Genomic DNA, 19,506 nt, shown 5'->3' with positions numbered 1-19,506 from the left:
CTAACACCGAACCCTGTGGGACTCCACTAATAACATTAGTCCAAGAAGAGCAGCACCCATTGATAAACACCCTCTGTCTTCTCCCACTTAACCATCCTTTCATCCATTGTAGAGTGGCGCCTCCGTAGCCAGGTGGGAAGGAGCAGCAGCAGCAGTGTGTAGCACACGCTTCTTGATTAGACCGGGGTTCGAGCCCGTCACCACCAAATACGAAGGATGCGGAAAGGTCAGGGAATGACCACCGCATATCCCGGAGCAATATGGCCTTAGTTGCTAATGCTCCTAAAAACCAAATAACAAACAATCATCCATTGTAGCAACTCACCCTTAATACCATTCTGCTCCAATTTGTACAATAGTCTTCCATGCGTAACAGTATCAAAAGCTTTCCTGAAATCCAAATATATGATATCAAAATTATTTTTTGCATCCAGTTCCTTTGTAACCACATCATAATATCCTATCAAATTTGTCAGACAAGACTTTCCCTTAACAAACCCATGCTGTGTCTGAATTATTGCTGCAGTCTTGTCTAGATGATCCTGCAATGCATCTTTAACCAGCGGCTCCATTATTTTACCCGGAACAGAAGTTAAACTAACTGGTCTGTAATTACTCGTGTCATCCTTTGATCCCCCTTTGTGAATTGGGGTTACATTTGCACATCTCCAGTCCATGGAAACCTCCCCTGAGTCCAAGGATGCTCTCATAATTATGGCTAAGGGATTGCTTAGTTGCTTTGCCGCCTCCTTTAATATAACTGGATAGATCCATTCCACCTCAGGTGCTTTTCTTACGTTTAACTTCAACAATTTCTCTTCCACTTTGCTCTCAGTTATTACAAGATCATTAAGCACCCTGCTACAATTTGATAACCTTCTGCCATTTTCAAACCTTAATAACTCCTCATGTGTGAATGTAGATGCAAAATACTCATTCAGTTTGTTTGCTATCTGAGCAGGATCATCAACAGTCGAACCATCGATGTCAAGTGGACCAATCAGATTCATCCCCTTCCTTTTAGAGTTTATATAAGTAAAGAAATCCTTGCTGTTTTTCTTAGCATCTTTTGCCAAGGATTTCTCGTAATCTGCCTTCGCCTGCCGAACCTCCTTTGTGACCTGATTACAGATTAACTTATATCTGCCATAGGCTTCTGAGTCGCTTGATAATTTATATGCATCCCATGCATTTTTCTTCTCTGTTACAAGTCTCGTTACTTCATTTGACAACCATTTAGGCCTAAACCTTGTACAATATTTCTTAATAGGTATGAAACTTTTAGTAGCCTCCACGATTAATTCCTTGAATGCTTCTCACTTAGAATCTACTGTTGGTAACATCGTCAGTTGATCCCACTGTACAGAATTTAAAAACTGTCGGAGACCACTGTACTCGCCTTTACGGAAGCAAAAACCCTTTCCTTTACCCCTGATGGTAATTAAATCTTTAAGTAAATCCCACGTCAGTACACTGTGATCACTGCCACCTAGTGGTTCTTTTATCTGCAAATTCCTAATACATGAATGATCACTGCTGATAACCAGATCAAGAGTATTACTTTCTCTGGTTGCCTAGCCCACTCTATTTCTCTGTACAATTGTTCATTGTACTCATTCAAGTCATTAGGCCTATAACACACTCCTACTCTAATTTTTGCTTTTGCAGTGCTTATGTCACACCAAACTGACTCAACAGTGCACTGTTCATCTATATCAACTGGATGCACTTCTTTTGATTTTATGTTTTTCTTTATTAACAGCATAACACCTCCTCCCTTCCTATCCTGTCTATCCTTTCTGTACACATTGTACTCCCCAAATTCCAGTTCGGCATTCCTTATATCTGTGTGACACCACGTCTCTGATATCCCAACAATATCCGCCTTTGATGTCTTGACCAACACTTCAAATTCATCAAATTTATTTACTATACTTCTAGCATTGGTATACATGCAAGTACAGTCTGTCCTCGTATAGCACGATAGTTGTGTTCCTAGAAAACCTCGTGCAATGCAAAATCGTGCAATATAAACAACAGGCCCTATGGGAAAAGTGGGGTTAGGTGCCGACCACCCAAGATTGAACACACATTTGGAACCAAAACATTACCGAACACAATAAATAATCGGGTAATTTTAATCGTTATAAAATACTTACGTATTTTATAACGATTAAAATACGTAATAAAAATAATATTATATTATAATAAAGTATTTTTAGTATTTTTTAATACTAAAAAAGTGTTTTTTACGGATAAAATACGTATTTTATTCGTAAAAAATTTATTATATTAAATAAAATAGTCGTAATAAAATACTTACGTATTTTATAATACGTAAGTATAAATTATAATACGTAACTCGTAATAAAATATTGCTAATGCTTTTGCTTCTATCGTAAGCAAACTTGCTTTTTGTTTGATTTTCTATCCAAAGAGATGACAGCCGTTCCATCTCTTCCAATTCTTTGTGTCTTAATCTAATGGATTTTAATTACACTTTGAGTTGTTCCCGCTATGAAAGTTGTTTTTATTTTCTCTGCATTCTTTGTAATTCTCCGCGTTGCCTCATTTAGGTCTGTAGCACGTGCATTTCACATGGTCTTTCATTTCGCTCAAAGCGTTTCACAATTTCATATTTTTTCTCTATCGACAGAAGCGGACTGGCCATAAGCCTTACGGGGGAAACCACGGTGGGCCGGAGGCCGGTGTGATTTTGGCCATAAACCGTAGTATGAGGCCACTACAAATTTTCCCGGGTAAGAATTTTTGACCCAGTCCGCCTCTGTTTATCGATATTGCTTCTTTTTTTTTTCTCTCTGAATCTGCAGTGTCTTAGCCAGGACGCTTCCTTTTCACACCTTTTAAGTATTTTACTCATTTTTAGGGAACAAAGCACAATTACAAAACGAGGAGGCACGCTTGATACACCTAAACAAAGCTGCGTGCGTATAGCAACCGAATAAACAACACCGTAAAGGCCGAGTACACTATTAACACCTCACATTTTACTAAAGCACATTTCTGGGGGTTACTACCATAAAACAATAAAAACAATTTCCAGTGCGTTTCTGCTAGTGGAATCTGTTATAAACTGGTAGTAAACTCCATCTAATTGCATTTGCGATTATATCGATAGCTGGAATTGTGTTGGTTTTTACGTTATTATGGTGAAATGTGTTTCCCCTTCACTGATATAAAACACATAAATACATTTTCAGAATCTTCTTCGTTCCTATCGTGTTGCGTTCAGTTGGGGTGATTCCGCATTCGACTGCCATTTCTTGTAAACACAAAGGCGAATCGTGTATAAGCGAATTCGGTTCGTGTTATATAAGATAACGTTGCCCTATTTATAAATCGTGTATGATCGAATTCGTGTAATGCAAACACGTGTTATACGAGGACCGACTGTATACATGTACCTATTCCTATTCCGAGCCACTCTAACACATCCCATATACCCACCTGTTTCACGATGACTGACATCCGTCCCTGAAACCCCCAACGCCCCTCGCTCCAGGTCGCTACTTTTTCTAATAGAAGTTGTGCAAGAATCACCTTCACCTCTGCCTACGGCTACTGTTAAACTATTAGTCCTTGTATCCCCCCAAGCTATCAGTTTTCCGACCCACCTAACACTGCCTCGATAGCATCAGCAAATATTCTTGCACCCTTTCTATTTAAGTGTATCCCATCCCTGTAGAAGCAATCTCTCCTGTTAACAAGTACAGTCCAGGCTGAAAAAAGTTCTACCCCTTGAGCCTTGCACAATCTTTCCAGGGCCGAATTGATCGACAAGGCTCTCATCATACACTCCCTCCTATCGTGTCTGGGCAGAATTGCAGACACTTTCAAATTCAACCCTAATTCATGGCTTTTTTCCATCAGTGACCTGTACTTGTTAAGTAATTCTGCCGGTCTCCTACTCTTAATATCATTAGTGCCAACGTGTACAACTATATCACCTTTTGTGCCCTTAAAAGATGATATCTGCTCTACAACATCATCAACCTTTGCCCCTGGTAGACATACCCTGGTCCTGTTCCATCTATCCTTTCTACAAAGGATGTTTCCCGTTTCCCTGACAATAGAGTCACCAACAACTACTAGTTCCTTTGGGACCAGCGCAATCTGCCTTGGGGGTTGCCACTGTGTTGCGTGATGACCAAGTGCAAGCTCTGGCGTTGATGTGTGCAGCTGAGAGCCTGATGGGCCCCTCAATTTAGATCTTTCGAGGGCATTCACCCTGTCCTTCAAACTCTCATATATGCCCATAACAACGCTGAGTTGTCGCCTGATTTCCTTACATCGCACAAACACAAAGACATCCCCCATGGCAATATCATGTTCCGTTCCAGATAGTTCGGCAAACATTTCACAAGTTGCACATTTTTTAAGGCTGTGATGCGTTGGAGAATCGCCCCCCCTCAGTTCTCCCCCGAGTCACAGCACTCCTGCCACTTTGTGCCCGTTGCTTTGCTGCTCTAGTTTGGAGCATGATATAAACTCACACAATTTTTTTTTTTTGAATGCCTGTTGACATTTTTATTCTGTTATTAAAATGTAATTGTAAAAGAAATATATAACCATTCTTTAGCTTCTAATATATTTTTTTTATCATTCCTTCATCTTAGTGTGCTTCACAGATGTAAAATAACATGTGGGATGCTTTTTCTCACATGCCACCATGTCTCCCAGGTTTGGAATCCACTATGAGGTACCACTGTATTGTAAATTTACATATCTTAACTAGTTTCTGAAGCCAAAAGCATTAAGCAAAACTAGCAATAATATCTGTGTCTATATCTTTTTAATAGCTTCCAACTGAATAGCAATTGTAACAAAGAGATGAAAATTTATATCCGGTATACTAAGTATATACTGGGTGGTTATAAAACAAGGTTACTTGTTCAGGAGACCATAACGTCAAAATGGCTACAGATAACACTGTGAAAAATCACTGGGTAGTAGTAGTAGTGGCATGTGATGCAAGAAAGCATGTGTATGAGCTTATGCAGCATCAGCCAAAAAAAAAAAAAAAAAAAATCACACCATTCCCTCCAAATTGCCTGTCCAGTTCCTCCTTAAATTTATTCAACCTATCAACTTCCACAACGACAGATGGAAGTTTGTTCCAGCAATTAACCACCCGCTGGCTAAAGGCAAATTTCCGCACATCTATTCTACATCTGTCTTTTCTTAATTTGAATCTATGCCCCCTTAGGTTCGTAATCTGAACAAGTGGAAGGATCCCATCAGAATTCAGCGTGCTCAATCCATTCAAGGCCTTATACACTTCAATCAGATCACCGCACAGGTGCCTAGTCTCCAGCCACTGCAATTTGCAGAACTTAAGCCTCTCTTGGTAAGAGGATCCCTTCATTCCCCTCACCAATCTTGTTGTCCTTCTCTGTACACACTCAAGTAAATCTACATCCTTCCTAAAATGAGGCCTCCAGACCTGTACGCAGTACTCAAGGTGTGGCCTGACCATTGCCTTATACAGAGGGATAATCACCTCTTTTTCCCTGCTAGAAAAATTCCTATATATCATTGACAAAACCCCATGACCTGCCCTGGCAGCCTGTCTGCATTGCTCAGAAAACTTCATATCTGCCTGCACGATTACTCCCCAGTCTTTTTCATTTTCTACCACCTTATGTGTAGTACCACACAGTTGGTATGTCATTTGGGGTATGGGGAATTGTAGAAGAGAAAAAATTAGTTCAAATTTCCACCATTAAAACAGAGGACTGTGTGCAACACAGTTTCGCGTAGTATCTCATTAGGAATGTTGGCTACATGCTGTTTAATGCTTGCTTTCAAATCGACAAGTGTCTGTATGCCACCAGGATAAGTAAACTCTGTCGTTCATGTATCCCCATAGCCAGAAATCACAGGGATTGAGATCTGCTGATAGGGCTGGCCATAACTGCAGAAAGTCTCTAGAAATGATGCAATCATTTCCAAATGTTGAATGGAGCAGTTCCTTCACTTGCTGACCAATGCAAGGAGGGGCACCATCTTGCATGAACACTACAGTCTCCAAGCACTGCCTTTCTTGCAAACTGGAAATAATGTGATCTCTTAGAAGAGCGCAGTACTGTGCACTAGTTATTGTAAACCTTACGGTGTGGGGCACGAGGTGTAGACTCTTCAAAGAAAAATGGTCCAATTATAAACTCTGCTGTGAATCCACACCATATTTTAACATATGGACTTTTTAGTGGTCTTTCATGCATAGCAGATGGATGGGAAGTTCCCCATGTTCAGCAGTTTTGTGCATTTACAGCCCCATGATGAGTGAAACGTACCTCATCAGACCACAAGATCATTCAAGTCCATGTATCATCAAGTTCCATACAAGCTAGAAATTGTAGAGCAAAGTCTATTCGTTGTTACTGGTCACAAGATTTTAGTTCTTGCACTATGTGAATCTTGTAGGGGAACTAGCATAAAATTCTTCGAAGTACTTTACGTATGTTAGACCAAGGAAGATTCAAGTTTCTTGACACACCTCTGGCACTACTGACTAGTAGTGTTTCACATTCTGACCATTGAACCCACCACTTCATTCACTGCTTCTGTTCCGATGTGGTTGCCCCCTGCCTGGAATTACACCTAATTCCCGGTTCACTTCAAGTTTCTTTATTAGTTTTCGAAGCCTCATTGATGTCAAAGGTCCTTCATGCAAACCTTTAAGTTTCCGATATTCACGTAGTGCTGCATTAACATATAAGGCAATGGTCAGGCCACACTTTGAGTACTGTATACAGGTCTGGAGGCCTCATTTTAAGAAGGATGTAGAGCTGTTGGAACGAGTACAGAGAAGGGCAACAAGATTAGTGAATGGAACAAAGGGCTTACGAAGAAAGGCTTAAATTTTGCAAATTACAGTGTCTGGAGACTAGGCACCTGCCAGGTGATCTGATTGAGGTGTATAAAGCCTTGAATGGTTTGAGCATGCTCAATGCTGATGGAATTCTTCCTCTTGCTCAGAATAATCATTTGAGAGGGCATAAATTCAAATTGAGAAAAGACAGATGTAGGATAGATGTGTGGAAGTTTGCCTTTAGCTAGCGGGTGGTTGGTTGGTGGAACAGATTTCCATCCTTTGTTGTGGAAGTTGATAGCCTAAATAAATTTAAGGCTGAGCTGGACAGGTACTTGAAACGAACGGAGGGGTGACATGGGAGCATTTTTTTTTTTTTTTTTGGCTGATGCTGCATAAGCTTGCTTTCTTGCATCATATGCCTCTACTAATGCTAATTAATATAATTCTGGTAGAACAGTTTTACTAAACGAGCACATTCCTTTTTTGTAAGAGCCATAATGGTTATTGACAGTGGTGTTGGCCTTTCAGCTTTTATCTAATAGGACGTCATTTGCGTAAGCAGTGTGTCTTGAAGTAAATGACAACTTTTACATATGTGCAGTGCAGTGCAGTTTTCCAACTGGTGGCAGAAATTTGAACTAATTTTTTTTCTTCTACAAATCGCTTCCCCATATCCTAAATGACATACCCACCGATTTTCACAGCGCTAACTCTAACTATTTTGACACTAAGATCTCCTGAATAGGAAAACTTATTTTATAACCACCCGGTACATATACAATCTAATTTTAAAAAAACAGGGGGGAAGAAATGTCAAGCAAGCATTTTATAATAAGGATCTACTATATTTCAGTTTTTTTTATTAAGGGTCATGAGCCATTTGAGTATTAATTTAAATCATGTATATCAAGTTTGCTAATAGACTACCTACTAGATGAGAAGCCCATTAGCTCTGAAACAGCTGTTCTGGAACAGTCCCAGATTTTTAAATGGACAGTACATTAGCCTTTTCAGGTGAGGTTGTACAATTTAAAATGATATTAGCAAATCAGGCAGTGATATGGATAATGGTATCTAAGTCAAACATAAGCCCAAGCATTACAATCAAATAATCAGCTCAGTATGGAGTGGGAGCAGAAAGATCTCCACAATTAAAATCAAATGCAGTAAAGTTTATAAATTTTATTTGACATTAGGAAAAGATTCTGCTAAAGTATTTGTTAATTCTGTGGGAGAAAACAAGTCTGTCCTTTCCAGTATAATATCAAAGGTGGAGACTGAATTGCAAGGACAGAGATCTTTTGCATCTGTGTCTTTGTTGATGGCAGGGGCAAAACTGATCCAAAATTTTTCTTTGTTTTTCTTCAGATTTGTCAGGCTTTACCTTTGATTCACTTAAAAGAGGTGCAGGCCAGAAATAACCTCCATTTATTTTTCACAGGGTTGTTATACAGTATAAGACTTCTAATGCATCTTACTTTGCAGGATTATTTTCACAACACTGTGCAAAATCTTCTTTTCAGTGTGTTGTGTCTGCTAGTAATACTGATGTTCAGATTGCATTTCTGGATAAACACTTTTGATGCAGGGAATATTTCAGTTTGTTAAACAGCCAGAAGTCTGACAATGCCAGAGTTGGTTATTTGAGAGGGATGGTGAAGTGTTTCAATATCCCCTTGTCATACACAAATTCCATGCCACTGTCAGCCCTGTGAGGTAGTACAGCCTTGGTACAAAATTAAAATATACATGGTGTCAGGTGGGAATAAATCTGCTTAACCACAGGCAAAACATGGTTCTTCAGAAAACCTTGGTAATATTGTCCAGTTATTATGACACCCTTTGTACAGTATGTTACATGATCAACCCTCCTAAAAAAATTGCATACAGAACCTTGAAAGCTGATGCAAAAACCTGAATTTTTTTTAGTGGTGGAGACTCAGTTTTTACTTTGTTTGAATTGCCTTTTTGCTCTCGGAGTATACAATACAAAGGACCTAACCATGGTGACTACCCTGCTCAGAAAATGCTCTGGATATGCCACATTATGCATGTAAGCAGAACTTAACAAGTATCCAGCTGAACATACTTTTTCTCAACATTCCAACTTCAAAAGAACCCAGTGCATACACTCACCTCTGATATCCCCAAGTATCTGCAGAACAATGTGGAAAGCTGTTCTGTGGGAAAGGTCTATCTTTGCAGAGAAGTCCTTAATTGTCAGTTGCTGCCTGGTTTCCAAGATCAGTTTCTCTATATGAGTGGTGTTGCCAATTGACAAAACAGTTGAAGTTTTAATAATGTTAGTAGAACTGAGAAGGAAATCACAGTAACATACTTTTCTAGTTTACAACTTATAATAAAGAAGGAAGTTTGGTCTGTAGTAACAAAGATCTTATGAAAACAATATATAACTAGTAAAAATACTTTTTATTTATTTTTTTGCAATCATGTTATAGTTCAAGAACTTCACCTTATTTAAAAAAAATTTAAAGATGAGTCCGTAAAACAGTTTTTTTAAAAATTGCTTAAAATTAAGAAATCAGAGTTACATTAAAATGAACTTGTTTTAAACTGCTTTCTGATTTTAATGAAATTAAAAATTATAATTCTCAATGGCTTTAGGATAATCCTGAGTAAGCTATTTGAGATAAAAGCACAACCTGATTAATATTACCTTTTTGTCTGATGCTTTTTTTGCCAACATTTTCTGCTCTTGCTCTTCTTCATGCTGTTGTTGCATTTTTCGCTTAGTCATTTCTAAATCTCTCATTGCTCTTTCATATTTCTGTTTGTATATTGAAACTAGTAAAGTTAAAACAATTTATAATTAAAATAGTTCAAACTTACAGGAAAGGTTAAAACCATTTCAACAAAATAAACAATTTCATAATGGAGACCAAACTCAGTTATTCCTGATATATTTTTTTTAATTACTAGTGTAAATAGTAGTACCCTGAAGAGCTGGGCCACAGTTAAGAGGCCTACTCCCAATTCACACCTCTTCATATCTATTATATAGGAATCAATATTTAATTGCTTTTAAAAGGTGTTGTATATAATGATGATGGTATGTAACAATTAGTATTAGAATGGGCCAATAATGCATGTAAATTTGGTTTTTGAAAGAAAAAAACCATCACCAGTAAGTAACCATCCAATTCACTCTAACTTCCTTAAGATGTTTAACCCTAGCAAGTAATGCAAGAAATTATTCCAGTAGGAAGTGTTCTTTGACAAAGGGTAAACTTGTTATTCTATTGGTACTCTTTTTACAGCAAGGAAATTTCACTTTCATTAGTTTTGTTCGTCCATTTTAGAGACTTACATACTTCAAATCATATTTCCTCTCCCCTCTCCCCCCTGACCAAGCCAGGTGTGCAAGTTTGGTAGATACAGGTCTTCTACATGCAGATTTGGTAAATCACTAAGAAGACACTACAGGCCTTCCAGAATAAGTCTTTACAGTGTATGGAGAATTTTATTTTTGCATGTACCATCACCATTAAGTCTTCATCATTGACAGCCTTTATCTCCACTCTTATAAGTGGTCTTTAGTTATTATTTACCACATTAGGAACTTAAATTTAGCAACATTAACTGTAATTATCATTTTTCTTACCTTCTGTTAGCTAGTTCATATCTGAAGTAACATGGCCTAGATGTGAATTAATTGCCATCTTTCCATGTGCAAATTTTGACAATGTTCCCAGCATGGTATAAACCAGCATTTTCCCAAACTGTTTTAGTCATGGAACACTTTTCATCTCACAATGTATTTATGGAACACTTAAGAAATGCAAGTTTAGCGGAAGCCAAAAAGAACTATTTATTAATATATGACACACTGTGCATCAGCAGTATCTTTATTTCCAAGATATGTAAAGCTGAAATTCAAATAACTGTCATCATACTTTCATTTTGGTCTTTTATTAGTTGGTTCCTGTTTTTTAACTTCGGATTTTTGGGGAATAAAAGGTTGCGATTGTTCATTCTCACTTTGAAGTGTGACAATATTGTGATTGTTTTCATCAAGCACTGTTGCTTCTCGTTTTAAAGTTCCTTTTTTCAAGCACAAATCCATAGTCATTTATTTTAATAATATTTTGAAATACTGATAATTATCATGAAAAATTTATACAAGGAAGTGAGTTTAGTTATGATTTCGGTTTGCTTTCACCTCTCCTTCAATCCATGTACTCCAGGCTAAATTGCATACGATTGGCATATTAGACACTACATTGTTACTTTTCTATGCAAAGCTCTCTAAAATAAAGTGTTCCATGGCCAATTTGATTATTAGTTTATGCCAGTATATTAATAACCGAAAAAAAAAAAAAAAAAGTTAAAAATTGTAATGATGCAAAAGTGGTGCATGCTACAAATACGCAAAATCTATTTATTTTATTTTTTTAATTATTAATTACAAAATTTTGTGAAACACTAGTGTTCCACAGAACACAGTTTGGGAAACACCTGGTATAAACAATGCTACGCTGGGAATAGGATCTAGAAAAGTTGGGCAGAAGGGCTGAGATACAGTACAGGTTTGGTAGATACAGGTCTTTGGTAGAAGGGCTGAGATACAGGTTTGGTAGATCAGATCAGGTAGATACTGCTACCCATATGCAGTACTTACATATGTTGACATATGTAAGTACTGCATATGGGTAGCAGTAACCCCAGAGAAATGTACCAACTGGGTGGTACTGTACTCAGGGTAGTGGAGAATGAAAAAATCTGGGGGTAATTGTGCAGTCAGATATAAGTTTTCTGAGCAGTGCAGACAGGCTGCCTACGAAATTACGAAATTTTGCGAAACACTAGTGTTCCGCAGAACACAGTTTGGGAAACGCTGGTATAAACAATGCCACGCTGGGAATAGGATCTAGAAAAGTTGGGCAAAAGGGCTGAGAAGTGGCAACTGAAGTTTAATGTCGACATATGTAAGTACTGCATATGGGTAGCAGTAACCCCAGAGAAATGTACCAACTGGGTGGTACTGTACTCAGGGTAGTGGAGAATGAAAAAAATCTGGGGGTAATTGTGCAGTCAGATATAAGTTTTCTGAAAAGTGCAGACAGGCTGCCAGAGCAGGTCATGAGGTCTTATTATTATTAGCATACAGTGCAAGAAAGCCTGAGGCTTATGCTGCACCAGCCAAAAAAAAAAAAAAAATTCTGAATTACCCTGTGTGTGTGTGTGTGTGTGTGTGTGTGTGTGTGTGTGTGTGTGTGTGTGTGTGTGTGTGTGTATGTGTGTGTGTGTGTGTGAGAGAGAGAGAGAGAGAGAGAGAGAGAGAACAAGAATCAGAAGTAGAAGCGAATCATCAAGAAGGAGAAGATTGATGATATCCAGCTCAGGACCCTGGGTGTACCAAGCCCATACTCACCAGATCTGAGCCCCTGTCATGTCAATGATATACAAAAATTTTACTAGCAGGGATAAGGAGGTGATTATACCTTTGTATAAGACAATAGTCAGGCCACACCTTGAGTAGTGCCTACAAGTCTGAAGACCTCATTTTAGGAAGGATGCAGAGTTGCTAGAATGAGTATAGAGAAGGGCAACAGTATTAGTGAGTGCTCTTACCAAGAAAGGCTTAAATTCTGCAAATTGAAGCATCTGGAGACTAGGCACCTGCAATGTGATCTGATTGAATGGCTTGAACAAGTTCAATGCTGATGGGATTCTTCCTCAGATTATGAACCTGAATGGGCATAAACCCCTCAGGAAATTGAGGAAAGACGGTTTTAGGATAGATGTGTGGAAATTTGCCTTTAGTGGAAGTTGATAGCTTAAATAAATTCAAGGAAGAACTGGACAAACTTTTGGAGTGAATGGATGGGTGAAATGGGAAATATGTTTTTTTTTTTTTTTTTATGGCTGATGTATAAGCTTGCTTTTTTGCATCATATGCCTCTGCTAACACTAATACAATGGAAATCCTCAAGGAGGATTTCCATTGCACTGCAACCACAGAGGAAGTTATTACTGGTGACTCTATTGTAGGGGAAACAGGAAATATGTTGTGCAAAAAGAATAGGACCAGCGTATGTCTTCAGGGGTGCAAAAGTTGATATTGTTGTATACATATATAATAAAGAGTACAGAGCACTGTTGAGAAAAAGGGATGATTTAGGATAAAATTTTAGAATGTCAGCTATTCTGCCCAGACACGATAGGGGGGAGTATACGTTGAGAGTCTTGTAAATCAATTTGGCCCTGGAGAGAGCATGTAAAAGGCTAACGGGATAGAATTTTTTTCAGCATGATCTGTGCTTGTTAGCAGAAGAAACTGTTTTTACAGGGATGGGATACACTGGAATAGAATGGGTGCAAAAATATTTGCTGATGCTATTGAGGCAGTGAGAGGTAGGTTGGAAATCTGCTAGCTTGAGGAGGATAGACATAGTAATATTTTAACTAGAGCCACAGGCAGAGATGAAAGTGATTCTTGCATTGTTACTATTCGTATATGCAGCAGCATTGAACAAATGAATATATTTTTTGATTTTGATTTTACTGGCACAAAAACAACCACAATTATACTGCGCCAAGAAAAGATTAAAATATCAACAAAGATAAATTCTGGTAACCTTTAAAAAGGTTTTTTTTTTTAGGAGCATTAGCAACTAAGGCCATATTGCTCCGGGATATGCGGTGGTCATTCCCTGACCTTTCCGCATCCTCCATATTTGGTGGTGACGGGCTCGAACCCCGGTCTAATCAAGAAGCATGTGCTATGTGCTGCTGCTCCTTCCCACCTGGCTACAGAGGTGCCTAAGAGTAAAAGCGGTAAAATGTATATTGCGAACATGGGTAAACTTAACACAATCTATTAAAATATGCTTTATTGATAAAATGGTGTCACAAGACACACACATAGGAGGGTCATCTACCCTCAGCAGAAAAATGCGTTAGATGACTGTGTCCTATGCGGAGTCGAGCAAGAACAACTTCCTCACTACGATTCCTGCGTAGACTGGACTGCCATGCTTCTATTACAGGCTTTATCTGGTATAATTTATTTGTTCTCTCTCTATGCCATAGTTCTTGCCCCTGGGAATATATCCTGTTGTGTATTATTTGCCTGTAGTCTGTATAGGGGACTGACAGGCAAAGATTATTATTGGGAGCTACTGATTTGGCTGCAGTGTCAGCCAAATCATTTCCCCTTATCCCAATGTGGAATCCAGCAGAAGTGGATATCAAACTTGAGTTCATGAAGAGAACGTATCTTCTGCTGAACTCGACAGAGAACTGGATATGAGTTGTGTCTGAAAGATAATAAAGCCTGTGATACACTCAAAGAGTCAGAATATATTATTGACCTTTGGCATTGACAAGTTTGAATGTGATCCAAGGGTAACTCTATAGCATGCAGCTCTGCATGCTATAGAGTTATCTGCTGAGATATTATAGTGTCCGGAAAGAGAACAGCAGATCCTACACACGATTCCGGCTTCTAGTCATCTTTGTAAACTGGCAGGAAGTCGGAGTGCTCAGCTCGGTGTGCTGAATAGAGCTGCAGGTAGACAGATGATGGAGTCTCAGACTTTAACCATTTCTTAAGGGAAAAGTCGCATGATGGGGTATGAGCATGCCAGGGTGAAAGAGTTTGATTTGATGTTTATGCAACCTTGTCTACCATGATGTTAAACTCATGTTAAATAGAAAATTTATTAAATTTTCTTTTTTTATAATTAATATGGATAATTAATTAATAATTATCATTGTTACCATATATATACCAAATATCAATAATTACCAAAATAATTATCATTGTTTTATAATTATTAATATTGAATTTTGAATCTGAAAGGTTATTTCTTTATTATTATGAAACTTCAGAAACTAATGCTAGCGATTTTATTGATTCAAAAAGTTTCAGTCGGGCCAGGATAAAAATCAGTTCGAGTGGTCAGGTATGGTTAATGAATTTGGAAAACAAATTTGGGCTCAGATTGGGTCAGGCTGTCTAGACTTCGAGCCAAGCATGGTTAAGCGGGGAAAAATTTTATCCTTGCATAATATTACTACCCACTACTTACTCTGCCGAATCAACGTTAGTGACTAAGTTAATGTCATTTAGGAAGTGACGTCATGACTGGTGTAATGTTTTATTCTCACGCCCACTACTTACTCTACTGAATCAATGTTAGTGACTGAGTTAGCATTGTTAGTGCCATTTAGGAAGTGGCGTCATATGCATAATTTCTGTAAGAAAATTTCGTTACCCATTTGTTTTGCCTCAGTCTGAAAATGTAGAAGGTGCCGCCAAGGATGTTTTCATATCAAAAACAGCAGTGAGCTCAGCACTGAACCCTGGGAACTCAACTAATAACATTAGTCCATAAAGAGCAGTGCCCACTGATAACCACTCTGCCTTCTCTCACTCAACCATCCTCCTCCCTTTATCCATAGTAGTAACTTACCCTTAATACCACACTGCTCTAATTTCTACAGCAGTCTTATGTGTAACAGTATCCAAGGCCTTCCTGAAATCCAAGTACAGTATATGGGTGATATCAAAATTATTTTTGTATCCACTTTGTTTTTGTTACTGCATCACATAGTATCCAATTAAATTGGTCAGCCACGATCACTGCTTAACAAATGTTAAGCAGTGACTGCAGTAAAATTGCATTCCTATCTAGATGGTCATGCATTACTTCTTTAACCAGTGACTCCATTATTTTCATTATTTTCTGTGGAGCAGAAGTTAAGCTAATAAGGCTGTAATTACTCGTGTCACTCTTTGTGAACTGGAGACATATTCACACATCTCTATTCCACAGGGCCCTATCCTGAATCCAAAGGTATTTTCACTTGTGGCAAAGGATTTCCATAACTGCCTTGCTTTCCCTTAATATAACTGGATAGATCCTTCACCTGAGGTGCCTTTTTTATATTTAGCTTCAACAATTTCACTTCCATTTTTCTCTCAATTATCACAAAATCATTTAGTATTCTGTTAGAGTTTGATAAATTCATGGCATCCCTTCCCTAAAGAATTCCACAAGTGTTAATGTAGACACAAAATAACTATTCAGTTTATCAGCAATAATAATCATAGTCAAATATAGAGGCTACAAACCTAAAAACTTTATAATGCAATGAGTTTTGTATATAAAACTAGTCTAGAAAATCTTCCTAGGTTCATAATCAGAATTTTCTATTCAGAAACATCCCACATGTGCAAAATCTATAGTTCCTTCTACAATTCCCAAAAAGAGAGAAATATTTGTCAACTGTTGTTTAATTCTGCCTTCCACTCACTTCACCAAAAAATTTCATAATTTATCTCTACAGGGAAAGGGGGAGAGTGATTCTTTCCTGTATAATGCCATACTCGAGGAGAGAATATAGAATGGACTGCTTTATTTTACACATAACAACCAAGGAAAAACATCTGGTAATGTGAAATTCAATATTCGTTTCAGCCAAATTTGATGATTTATTATTATTAGCCATATGGTGCAAGGAAGCCCGAGGCTTATGCTGCACCAGCCAAAAAAAACTAAAAAAATTTCTGAACTATCCCAAGAGAGAGAGAGAGAGAGAGAGAGAGAGAGAGAGAGAGAGAGAGAGAGAGAGAGAAAATAAAAGGGAATCACCAAGGAAGAGAAGAATGATGATATCCAGCTCAGGACCCTGGGTGTGCCAAGCCCACACTCACCAGAAGCTTCCCCAACATGCATGTTTTTCAACATTTTAAAGCAAAACCCATTCTCATATAAATTCCATTTCATGAGACTTTAATATTTAAAATATCAAAATTCTTCTTAATGTTGAGGTCCTTTATATGCATATAAACTGCCATTTCATTCTAGAAAGTATACATATAAAAACAGGAGATTGAGGTCAAGGTGTATAAAAGAAATTAAATTTCTTTGTGATCTTTTATTCTCTTATTATATTACTAGTAAATTAATAAGAGGAGTCTACCTCAATATAGTACGTGGAACACTTCCGTATGCTACCCTCCAGAAATTAAAACGAAAAAAATCGACAACTTACCGGTACATTAAAATAAAATATAAATAATTAAAGTAAAATATAAATAATTAAATAATCAATTTAACACAATTCAAAATCAAATCAAAACAATTAAAATTCAAATTAACGCAATTAAAAGAATCTAACGAAAAAATTCAAAACGATTTTCCTTCCTCTCAAACCAGGAAGAGAGGAAGGAAAATCGTTTTGAATTTTTTCGTTAGATTCTTTTAATTGCGTTAATTTGAATTTTAATTGTTTTGATTTGATTTTGAATTGTGTTAAATTGATTATTTAATTATTTATATTTTACTTTAATTATTTATATTTTATTTTAATGTACCGGTAAGTTGTCGATTTTTTTCGTTTTAATTTCTGGAGGGTAGCATACGGAAGTGTTCCATGTACTATATTGAGGTAGACTCCTCTTATTAATTTACTAATATTATTATCAACGTAGAACATATTGAGTATTACAGCTCTGATTCATACTATCTTATTATATTACCTAAATTAGAAACATACTCATTTTTTGAAGAAAACAAAATGGGAAGACTTTTGTGGGTTCAGTTTAAGTCATAAAAGGAATTAATAATTTATTTAGAGCAGCATCAAGTTGATGCCAGTTTCTCAGTATTTGGGGGCTGTTTCTTTTAAAACATTCAAGATTTTTAATAGGCCAGCAATTCATTATGGTGGCAGGAAGCAGGATTATTATCAGCAAGGGAATGATGTCACATATAAGCATGCTCATAGTTAACTACTTTACAATGACATTTTTATAAGTTTTTTTTAGCTGAAGGTGAGTGTGTTGGTTAATGCTTTATAAATCTGGTGATTGATATTGCATTTGCATCATCAAGGTTGTCTGAAAATTTCAAAAGACTGCAAAATGCTATCAATGTTGTGTACAATAACATAAATCCTTTATAATATACACACTCATGAGTAAATTGGCAGACGTGGAGTTACAAGAGATTTCACAATTTAATTAATTAGTTCATTGTGTTAGATTACACTGTTATTATAGCTTGAGTAACAAGTATTGGTCTAAAGTCATATATCCAATATAATTTCTTGAATAATTCAAGAAAATGATAACTAATATTCCATATATTTGTTCAAAACAAATTAAAAGCAAAAATGCACTAACCATTAGCATCATCATCATCAGAAAGATCTCCATTTAATTCAGCACCTCGGTATATTCTGGCCTCCATTACTTCCATCTCCATTCTGTCAGATTTGTGCTGCATCTGTGCACATCGACTCTAATTCAAGATAATTATTATAGAATAATATCAGACAAAAAAAAAAAAAAAATCACTAAAATGAAATTAAAAGTTTGATACAATGCTTAATATAAGTAAGCAGTTACATAATTGCACTGAGCTTAATACTATGACTAGTCTAATAACAGCATAGCCACTCTGGCTACAGAATTTTCTAAATTTTCTACTAATTTTCTCTGAAGTCATCCATATAAGAAAAAGGTGCTCAGAATTTTTATATCTCATGTCATATTTGGTTTCAGAAAAAACAAAAAAAACTTTCAAGAAAAGGAAGTAAGTAACAGCTGTCAATGATGGCCCCTCTCCTAATGTAGGTATTTATAACTTTGTGCATGAATGTGCACATGTACCTATTACCATAGTTATGTGGATTTAATCTTTATCTTTATTCATAATGTATATTAAGAAATTATCATATACCTAAATCTGTTTCAGATAAATAAATCGTACATGTTCATTTGTTCATCCAAACATACTTGTTTGATTGTTCATTCATTTAGAGCTATGGTGCATAGGCAGTTGGAGTCACAATGCACTAGTGTCCAAGGTGTATTGTTCTCAGGAAAGTAGAGAAATCTAAGATAATATCTCTGTTGCCTAATAATTCCTTAAACCATACTGTGATTAAAAATGTTGTTGTTGTTATTGGGTTTAAAGACACAAGGGCAACTGAGGCCAAATTGTGTCTATTTATCGTTTAATTGCATGACCCTATCTTTATTGTTGTTAAATTATATACTTTTGTATAGGCCAATACATTTTAAGTATATTAAAAGTTCTTCAGTATTTGCACTGTTTCCTAGGATATGAGATAAATCAGGTGATACGTTAAGCCTGGAAACTGATTGAAATGTGTTTGACCAGATGGTTGAATGCAAGGGACAATCAAGCAGAAAATGGCGGACTGTAAGCCGACAGTTACAGGATGAACACTGAGGTGGGCTTTCTCCCAATAGCAAGTAGAGATGGGTATGATGTGTATGTCCAATTCTTAGCCTTGCCAACACCACTTCCTCACGTCTGTTTGGTCTGAAGCAAGAGAGCCACAGCTTTGGTTCTTGTTTTATTTGGTAAAGTTTGTTGTTAGTATTCCTTTTCCATGTCTGTGACCAGTTGTCGTAACATGCTTTACGAATTACAGGCTTGTAATCAGTGTATGGGACCTGAGGATGTTGTGAGAGAGTGGGTTGAGGATGTTTAGCGGCAAAGTCTGCACTTTCATTTCCCGGAATGCCAGAATGGCCAGGGATCCAGCAAAAGCTGATTGACTGATTGGATGCACCACAGGAAAATAGTTGGGAATGAATTTCTTTCAATGTAGGATGAGAAGAGGAGAAATTCTTCCTTATAGCATAGATAGCACTGAGGGAATCA

General features: G+C 37.1%; 1 protein-coding gene across 1 annotated transcript in view; it reads right to left on the bottom strand.

Annotated features, from left to right (window-relative positions):
• Positions 1-19,506, bottom strand: part of Mhcl (Myosin heavy chain-like) — a 938,273-nt gene that overhangs the window by 280,032 nt on the left and 638,735 nt on the right. Inside the window, exons 22-23 of the mRNA XM_090376088.1 lie at positions 17,994-18,111; positions 9,516-9,643 (exon numbers count right to left, since the gene is read on the bottom strand). Of these exons, the coding sequence (XP_090232214.1) occupies positions 9,516-9,643; positions 17,994-18,111 (246 nt within the window). The remainder of the gene's footprint in view (positions 1-9,515; positions 9,644-17,993; positions 18,112-19,506) is intronic.

Source organism: Mastigoproctus giganteus, chromosome 1 (assembly GCF_048544385.1).
Source record: "Mastigoproctus giganteus isolate SK-2022 chromosome 1, ASM4854438v1, whole genome shotgun sequence".
Classification (NCBI taxonomy): Eukaryota; Metazoa; Arthropoda; class Arachnida; order Uropygi; family Thelyphonidae; genus Mastigoproctus; species Mastigoproctus giganteus.
This window is presented reverse-complemented; position numbering and strand designations above follow the sequence as displayed.